This window comes from Montipora foliosa, chromosome 1 (assembly GCF_036669935.1).
Source record: "Montipora foliosa isolate CH-2021 chromosome 1, ASM3666993v2, whole genome shotgun sequence".
Taxonomy (NCBI): Eukaryota; Metazoa; Cnidaria; class Anthozoa; order Scleractinia; family Acroporidae; genus Montipora; species Montipora foliosa.
The window spans coordinates 35,208,496-35,218,495 of NC_090869.1; the positions used below are offsets into that span (position 1 = coordinate 35,208,496).

General features: G+C 40.0%; 1 protein-coding gene across 7 annotated transcripts in view; it reads left to right on the forward strand.

Moving 5' to 3' along the window:
• Window positions 1–10,000, forward strand: part of LOC137997411 (uncharacterized) — a 23,654-nt gene that overhangs the window by 9,782 nt on the left and 3,872 nt on the right. For 5 of the 7 annotated variants that reach the window (XM_068843433.1, XM_068843402.1, XM_068843388.1 and 2 more), the window contains 6 exons: window positions 3,830–4,054; window positions 4,779–5,075; window positions 5,638–5,835; window positions 6,734–6,877; window positions 7,350–7,538; window positions 9,697–9,903. In XM_068843433.1, coding sequence (XP_068699534.1) covers window positions 3,830–4,054; window positions 4,779–5,075; window positions 5,638–5,835; window positions 6,734–6,877; window positions 7,350–7,538; window positions 9,697–9,903 — 1,260 coding nt within the window. Of the gene's footprint in view, window positions 1–7; window positions 148–719; window positions 822–3,829; window positions 4,055–4,778; window positions 5,076–5,637; window positions 5,836–6,733; window positions 6,878–7,349; window positions 7,539–9,696; window positions 9,904–10,000 lie in introns of those variants that run through there. The other 2 variants (XM_068843413.1, XM_068843422.1) reach the window with 2 other exon arrangements.

Below are 10,000 nucleotides of genomic sequence, written 5' to 3' on the forward strand. Positions count from 1 at the left end.
GATTTGTTTTTATTCTCGTTCAATACATCGTTAATGTTGAACGTGGTAACGCCTTGAGGGTAACCATTTTGCAACAGGAGCTTTCTCAGATCTTTAATAGCGGCCTGTAATAAAGATGGCGAGGAGCAAATTCGGAAGCATCGATAGGTGAGAGTGCGGATGAGGTTGATTTTGTACTTGCGAGCTGTGAATGAATCCCACTTGGTGTAAAGGCTTGTGAATGTCTTCTTCCGGTAGACAGATGTAGAGAAAGTGTTGTCAGGGCAGCGTTTGAGAAGGATGTCTAAAAATGGAATCTTATTGTCTTCTTCGAATTCAAGAGTAAACTTAATGTTATCGTGTCGACTATTTAGAAAACTTAAAAACTCATTAGCATTGTCCTTGCTGTCAAACATGGTGAAGGTGTCATCTACATATCTGAACCAAAGTGAAGGACAGAATCTGCTGTTCATCAACCATTTTTCTTCAAAGTGACGGCATGAAAATGTTAGCCAAAACGGGGCCTAAAGGTGAACCCATGGCTACACCATCAATCTGATCGTAGTATTGGCCATCAAATATAAAATGACTCTTCTTAGTGGCAAACTGCAAAAGATCTTTCAAAACAGAACGAGGTAACTGCGGAGGATCAGGGAGAGAGTACAATCTGTCTAGACAAATCTGTATTGTTTCATCAAGCGGCACGTTTGTAAAAAGAGAAGTGACATCCAAAGAACACATTATTCCGTTGTTATGTTTGTATGTTTGGCCCAATATGCAAAACTAAATGAATCTTTAACCGTGTGTTGGTTGGTGGAAATTGGTTGAAGTATGCCAACGAGGTAGGAAGCAAGATTGTAATTGCAGGTGTTCAGAGAGGACACAATAGGGCGGAAAGGGCATCCAGCCTTGTGAACCTTTGGCAGACCATATAAAACACCAGGAGAAGATCCACTGGGTAGAATCTTGTGGAATGTTACGTCATCAATAATTCGGTCTTTTTTGATTTTGCGAAGATATGCAGAAAGGCTCTCTTCTCTAGATTTAGTTGGATTATGCTTTAATTGTTTGAATTTGGTACCGTCAGAAATCAACTTCTTCATTTTATTAAGATAATCAAGTCTGCTGACGATGACAACGCCGTTTCCTTTGTCTGGTCTCGTAATGATGATACTGTCATCCCTGCGTAAATCACTCAAGGCTGCCCATTCATCCTCGCTGAGAATGTTTTTTTGTTTAGAAAAGTCGTAGGAGTAAATGTAACCATAGGAAATATTCTTCAGTTGACTTCTAAGCCGATCTTGGTTTTCGCTGGTTATAGGAAGATTTAATTTAACAAGATCACGATAAAGTAACTCGAAAGAGCATTTGACCTCATATTTGTCAACGTCTTTAGGTGGCAAACAGAAACGTAAACCACGTGCTAAAACAATCTTCTCAGTCTCGGTCAAGACACGATGGGAATCAGTTGAAAATGATATCGTCGTTATTTAAATTTGACACTTTAGGGATTCCAAACTTACGTTTGAGATTACTGAACTTCTTTTCAAGTTTGCTTGAATTGTGTTTCTTGACTTTCACAGCCTTGGTTTCGATAACAGAAAAGACGTGGTTGTAGTCAAGTAGGCACAGAATAGTCTGAAGAATGGAACGTGCTGACTCACGTTCTGGAAGTGACTGGAAGTTGCGGCGCAGTGAAAACTTCTGGTTCAGCTCGTAGTTCAACAAATCTTCTTTGAATCGACGACATGCTCTCGTTTCATGAAACTCTTCTTTGCTAAGTTTGAAGTTGAGGAACGTAGGAAAGATGTGGAACAACTTGCATTTTTGCAAGAAACCAATATCCAATGATGTTTTGTTGAAGCGTGTAAGATCTTTTTTCATAATCCCTGACTATCTTCAAGGTCATTTTAGCGTCCGGAAAAACTGACTTTCACTGCAGAATTAAAGAGACTTTGTTCATTCAAGAGCTAAAGCCTTCCCTTAATGTCAATATTAGTAGTGAGAAGTTATTGCTGTTTTAGCTATTACTTTTCATTATGTCCAGACACGTACTGCTGCAGATCATTTTTCTCAGTCTAGGTTCCAGACCCCTATTGTTTACGATATATATATACAATAAAAAAAAATTGTCAAGTACTTGTGAAGAATTTAAATTTCGTGGCTGGTATGACGCGGCGTTTCGTCTCGGCCAAGAGACTCATCAGATACTTTTCGAATTCCAGCAAACTCGTTGAGCATCGCGCTCAAAGTCCCGTTCGTTCGCGAAGTCAACAATAACAATTTTTTATTGCATATAACTCGTGAACTTTGCGGTTGGGAATCCTTCTGTGATAGAAGGCTAGACTGCTGACATCTTGACTTTGCGAACGGGACTTTGAGCGCGATGCTCAACGAGTTTGCTGGAATTCGAAAAGTATCTGATGAGTCTCTTGGCCGAGACGAAACGCCGCGTCATACCAGCCACGAGATATATATATAGTTTTTAAAAATTGTAACGGTCACTTTTGAAAATGTGTGTTGACTGGCATACGAAACGTCAAGTTTTCAGCCCGATTTTGATTGGCTATAAGCACGCAGCCAATTCTTGCTTGCTCTGTTTCTCTTACGTCATACCTACAAACAATAGATTTTATATATGTAGAATTGACGTCATACCTACAGACAATAGTTTTATGCATGCAGAAGTGACGTCACCTGACACACTAACCAGCAGTTTGATCAGTTTTGTCATGTCGGAGCTCAGCTCAGGAATATGCATAATAAAACAATTATTGAATTCGGTTTTCGCATGTTAGCGATAATTATTATATCTCGCAGATAGTACGCGCGCTGTAATTGGCTAAATTAGCGGGCCGTATTCTACGGTACGGCCCGCTGTACAGCCCGCTAAATTTAAAATTTCGACAAAACATCATCTAGCGAGTTTTTCATGTCATTTCTGTTGCATAAACTTGTACTGAAAATTGTTTGAATCTTGCAAGCAATTATTTCAAACTTAACAGCCAAGAAGATTTAGTTTTTGGGATTTTGGCACGGCATTCTTTGTGGCAGTTGAACCTTCCGCTTCACTTTGACTAGTTTCCTTGCCCGCGCGCCGGTTAACCTCAGAGATATAATAAATATCTTACTAACCTCGTTTTCTCGGTCCGTACTTAAGTTACGGATCCTCGTTTTTTCCCGTTGATTTATGTATAGCATACATAGCAATGTATGGCGTTCTTTGCCACATTAAAGCTTAATTATCTCTTAAAAATGGATGGTTACCCCTAATTTTCTTTTTGGATACCAAGAGCTCTTGCTAAGTTCTGCTTTCTCCGCATAGTTTTGAACCGCGCAAAAATATCTCCGGTATTAATAAGCACTAGCTTTAGGAAATCAGAGTATCTCGAGATGCGCAGAACGTATTCGTACTTGTACGAGTGTGGATTTTAAAAAAATTCAACAAGCACGAATACAGTATATTTGACGATAGATGGAAGTTAAATGTGATAGTCAACAAAAGGGAAGATTCTATCAGCGCGTGGGGTAATTCAACTTTCCTGGGTATCCCTAAATTTTCGGCAGTATGTGTAAACGTAATGCATTGGGAACGTTATTTCAGAGAACATGGAAGAACACGCAAGTGTATTTAACAAGCTTTTACATTTTTTCTGGATTATAGAAAGTAGCTCAAACTAAGGATGAAAGAAATCGCAACAAAGTTGTATATGCTTAAGAAGAAAAAGAAAGTGTTTCAAGAAGATGACACTGGTTTTGCTGTCAATAGCAATTTTCCTTGGAATATTCAATTAGCCTTTCCCGAAGAAGTGTTTAATCTGACAAATTTCATTGGTTGTTCTAATTCCAGATGGAAAGTGAAACTCCAGCTCAACTTCCGGTTTCTCAGGAAACTGTAGCTCAAGCTCCACCCGTCGTAAGCTCCACTGGCACAATCATGTATCAAATCTCACCCGACCAAGTCCAACCATTGCTTGTCCAAGTACCCGCTGGTCAGCTCGAAACTACAACGGAAGGACAACCTATTCAGTTTTATTACGTCACCACAAGTCAACCCGTGAAGCAGGAAAAACCGGTAAACTTTGTTATGATACCACATTGGACAACCAAACAAATGCTGCAAGAGTTTAACTCTTTCTTGATTGAAATATTGTTTTGGTCTTAGTAAACAATAGGGATAATCATCACGAGTTTTAAAATAATCTTCTCTATAGCGCAGTGTTTAAACAACCGGTGTGGTAATCGGACCTTAGTTTCGACTCCAGGTTAGGAGCAATCGGGTTTTTTCCGAGCACCTTCGAGTCATAATCGTGCATTTCTTCAATCATTTGATGCATCGGCCTGTCAGATTCGTTTGGAGCAGTACTCAGTGCTACCATTGCTAACATAAGCTACGTAGCTGGTGTGCTTGAATGGCTTATCGTGAACATTTACTCGATAATTCAGTAGTTACGCATTTATTTTTTTTGAGAAAAACTGGGTTTCTCTCGATTCGCACTGCAATGATGCCGTTGACAGTAAAAAGTTTTAAATTTTGAGCGTTTGCGGTGGCGTTGCATGAATTATTGGCAACACGTACTGTTTTGTTAATTTAGTTACTGAAACAAGCAATCCCTCAACAAAAATCTACCTTAAAGTAAGCGAGTTCATTTAATAGAAATATAAGATGAAAAAGGAGATTACTATAGCTGTATATATATATTACAAGTTTCTCGGCAACATACCTTTCCATCATTTCATGTATTTATAGCTGTAGAGCTTAAGCATTAAAATCTTGGTGCTTTGTTGTTGCTGTTAAGGATGCTCCTGGCCAGCCTATGCAACCAGTGCCTATCCAGAGTGGTGCTCTTGCGCAGCCTGGACAAGTGGGACCTCCCGTTTTTATTCAAGCCATAGGGCAGCCTGTGCAGCCCGGAAAACCGGTTTTTATTCAAGGTACTTTTCAGGAACCTGTTGTATCTGGTCATCAGGTTTCGCGAAACGCAGCTGGGGAACCTGTGCAGCAACAGCAACTTTCTGGAGCAGTCCTATTCGATCTAAGCATCGACCATAACTTCCTCAAATCACCTCTGTGCTACATTAAGATTGCAGAGTTTGTAAGTACTTTTAATTAGATTATTTCTCTTCAAGGCGTTCAAAACTCCCATTTTTCCCTAATTTTTCTTCCTTCCGTTCCGTTTCATAATTTCTGAACAAGTTTTTATCGTAGAAAATTGACGACAAATTAGTGGTTTTTTTGGTGTTATTCTTGTAGCACAAAACTGGCTTTTCGTGCTTTCTTGTCAAACGAATGCTATAATATAGTGGAAATCGAGGCTCATCGTCGGGATTTCAGACTATGACAACTGTCATACTAATGGTAATCAGTCGGTGCTATGAACACAGTATCACGACGGTTTGACTAAAGCTTAACTAGAAGCAAATATTGAAAGTAGTATTGGTATTTTGCCCGGATATATCTGGAGTTAGCACTTAGAGGGTTAAGTCCTTACTCATCAGCTTCGTACAACATCCATAGAAATGAATATTTATTGTAAATCTTTTCTCCTTCCCTTTGTCATTTGCGAACATGAATTTGGGTTTTGTGATTTTCGGTTACTTCTTGATACGTGGTTGTGCAAAACAATGACGCTGTATCTCATGCGTTTTTTTCCCTAGGTCGCACTGCTCTGTGCGTGGGCTTGTCTCTTGAAGTATCTAGATATCTTGCAGTTTCCTAGTGTGGATGGCAAAGCAGAATTCTTCAAGGCTGTTACAATATTAAGTTGGGTCGTGGTTTTACTGTACCTGATTCTCTACATATTCAGCTTTCCGAAGTTTTGCAAATGCAAACGGCCTTCTCTTTTCACTATGACGGTAAATAATCAAAGATTTGTGGCTTGAGTGCGAAATTAAACTGGATTATAAAAGGAATAAAAACGGTCAGTTTCGACCTTCCCTGCTAGCAGAGGTCTGCGTTCGCTGGGCTGAAGAGTACAGGAATAGAGACCTCTGCCATGAGTCAAAACTCAATTGATCCAACCGCTGTCTACGACCACGGATGGCACTGTTCCAAACGCATGCCCTATGATATGTTTGTTGGCTGTGACTTGAGCCCTCTGAGTCTCGCGCATGCATTCCTTTAAAATAATTCCGTCGTCGTTAAGCGAGTCCGCGCAACATGTGAAGTATAACGTGAAGATTTAATCGCTAAGTAACACAGCCAGTTTCGACCCATGACAGAGGTATTTTTTCGCGTACTCGTCAGCCCACTGCTAGCAAGAAAGCTTTTGCCGTTTCGAGCTCACGAATACTGCTTAGCTCAGAGAATAAAAAAGGAAAGCTAATATTTATGTTTATGTTTGTTAATCGACAACGTTTACACATCAAATCGATAAAATAATGGCTACCCCAAGTATATGGGGATTTGTTTTATTTGTTAAAATAAAAATTGAAGTTTAATTCAACAGTCTACAGTAAGTGTAGTTTCAACAACTATCGTCAGTATTATTGGAAGTTCTGCGCGTTATCCACAATATCGCGTTGCCAAACGTGTATACAGTCATCTCTTGGGACCAGCACATTATTATCAACACTAGCGTTCTCGTATCGTTTTCAACTACCAAGTCTCTCAGACTTCTAGACAACTCTCCGTCTAATAGAGCTGTTTTCAAAATCATCCTCGTTTTCAAGAGTCTTAACTTTTGAAATCGCTTTCGAAAGTTTTCTTTTGAACAGTTGAACTGATGTTTGTTCTTTTATTTGTTTTTTCCAGTCTGTGTGTTTGTTCTTTATTTTGTTTTCCTTGTTGCTGGCTTGCACCGGAAATCTTGTTCCAAGAGCTTCACAATTTGGTGCAATTTATGGATTATTAACGAGTGAAAACAGACAAAGTGTCAATGCTCTGTACGCTGCTTTGGTATGAATTTCATTATTCATTTGATTTTGAATGTGAATATTAATTTGTCCATAGAAAAGGGTATGCGGTGTAAAGAAAGAAAACTCGGCCTGAAAGAATCATTTCTGGTGAAGAAGCTAACATTTGAATGACTTATTTTTCCCATGACTTTCTTGAGACAAGTGTGCTGAGTATAGCCTTAGCTACCTATTTCCAACAATAAAAAGAGGGTAAAGGTTTGCGTTACTTTTTAGGTTTGGGTAAATGCAACTGTTTATTTTTTCTTACTTGAGGAGCATTTGGGGGACACTTTGTGACGTTATAATTGTCTCACGGTATTACGAGACACGAGTGTTAAGCAAGGGGACACTTTATTGAAACCAGCGTGCACATAATTTCTTGCGCATTCATTTCTGGGAATATCTGCGCGCCACCAACTTGTCGCCGATAATTACTGACTGTGCATGCAATTTCCTTCATTTTGCATTTACAGGCTTTTGGCTTTTTGTCCTGTATTTTGTTTATCGTGGACTTAGTGTTGAATTACAGAAAATTCCAGGCCCAAAAAGAACAAGAATCTTCACCGGACCAAGCAACAGATGCTTCTACACGAAGAAGAGTATGGGACATCAATTACGAGTACCTGAGAACGTCTGTTTTCAGAATTAAATTTGCGGAAATGGTAATAAATCAGCACTGCAGTACAATATTGTATTTCCTTTACGGACCATTCATCCAGTCCTGGTTGACCGGGTCAACTCGGTCTAACTACTTGAATCTTTGTATGATTTTCAATGCGTTAATTGGAAAGAGAGGGTTGAGCTCACTTTCTGGGGTCGAGATCTCAGTTATGTGAAGCCGGGAATCACTTCATCTCATGACGGATTTTTTGCATTTGCTCACGCCCTGTAGGTGTTTTTAGTTCTAAAGGTCAGCTTTTTCGTTGAATAACTGGGCTGAGATTTCCATATTCTCTATTCTTGTTATGTAGAAGATAGTCTATGCTACTGTGCAACGCACCTTACCGTGGCCACCCAACAAACTTTCACATTTGACAATTAGGTAAGTACGTCAACTCAACAACCCATGCAACGGTGTTCAACTTACAACCGTGCGAACTTTGCAAGGAGGCGTGACTGCCAATCAAATTCGCACACCCTTATTGGCGTATAAGTTTTAAAGAACTTTGTTAGGTGGCCACGGTAAGACGCGTCGCACTGTAATCCAGGAAAATAAAGAAAGAAAGATGTCTTTTAAATACCGACTTAGGATACTCGCGAAGAAATTCGGAGTGCTTGCTGAACAGGAGTTGAGTGTAGATGACCTTCAACTAGGTCGGATTTTCTGCCTCTGAGCTATGGAAGTACGGAGTATGTGAAAATCACAGAACTGCTGAGAGAATGTTAAGCCTTGAAATGATAAAAACAGTCATGAACACTAGTTGATCAGCAGCAAAATAAAAGCCTGAAAAACATTCAGGCTGGAATGGATTTAATTTAACCCGTTGTCTCTGTTTTACCGGTGTAGAATTGAATTATCAAGATAAATGAGAGCTGATCACTCTAAGTTCTCGATAAACCCTTAGCTGTGGATGGATCTATGTGAAGTACGCTGTGAAAGCCATTGCAGTTCTGAGCGCTACTGAGAAATTGTCGTTCTCTACTGTTAGGATTGAAAGTGTCGATTTTCGCATGCAGGTGTAGTGTATTAGACGATGCTATATGTTAACCCAGCTAAATTAATGAAAAAGGTGAAGTTTTCGATGTTGACTGGAATTGGTAAGAAAATCCAAAGTAGTAATCGGAAAGTCGTAGGTTCGACTCCTGTAGAAGAGCACTCGGCTGATTTTGTCCTATGTAGTTTCCCTGGCCGAATCACTCACCATGGAAAGATGTTTCTTCGTGCACTACCGTGGTTATCACTTGTCATCTGCTTCTTAAAAATGTAGCGAGAATGCATCATTTAGCTGTATAGCGGCACAATTGTCACCTAAACCACGCGTGAATTTGACAAGAGTGTTGTTATGGCAAACACCTTATTCCAAAATGGCCGCCATTTTAGGCTTTTGTTTCCTTGCAAATTGGCACTTTTGGCGTCACTTTCAAACGTAAAATTTAAAAGAATATTTAGCAGTGTGGCCCAGTGGTTAGGGTGCTTGCCTTAAGATCCCGGGTTCAAGACCCGCTCTGACCACTGGTTGAATTTGATCCTGGTAGTCCCTGGTTCAACTTCCCAGCTGCACTTGTAAATAGCCAACTGGTTTGCCTCCAGCCAGTTGGGATTCTTAACAGTTGTTGTTGTTCTGTTCTGTCATTTCGTTGTGTTTCATTGGCCCTGAAAAGCCCCTGTGGGGAGCGGTCAATTAAGTTTATATGTATGTATGTACGTAACCTTGAACGAGGTCAGAAGGGGCAATTCGCAATCAAACAAAAGAATACTAAAATGGCGGCCATTTTGGAATATGGCGTATAGGTGGGTTCTCCAGCACAGTCACAAATGAGTGTATTTTAGAATACTCGTTCCCGCGAAAATTAGTTGTCATATCCCTAAAAAAAAAAAAGTCAAAAGCGGTTTCACGTGACATGGCTTCTCCTGATTGGTTACAGTGGCTGCCCTTTGTTTGTTTTTGCGTGCAAAGTGTATCTAAAAATAAATCTATTTGTGACTGCGCCGTTTCAAAAACCAAAGACCACAGCCTCTTACATTGACAACAAGTAACGAGTTTGTCCAATTGTGACTTAAGACCAAGGAAAGTCGTTGTAAAACTAAAAAGAAGACTGCTGTATAGTTGAGTTATTGTTTGCTTAACTATTCTGGTGTTGTGGTTAAACGTGTTGTAGGCGTTACTGTTCGGAGCGTGGGTGAGCAATGTGGAGTACCTTACTTTAAGGAGAGAAGGTAAAGTGCCGCTCTACATAGGAGATCCAAAAGCGGAGTTCTTCGTGGGGATAACTGTCTTTGCTTGGGTGATGGTTATACTCCACGATTTGACCCTTATATTCAGTTTTGACAAGATTTGCAGTCGCTCCTCACGATGGACGCTAACGGTAAGAAACCGACCAATTAATCTATATTTGTGAACGCGAAGGACTGGTTGGCAGAAATCGTGCTTCGATCTCGGAATCAGTGGAAATAAACCCTGTC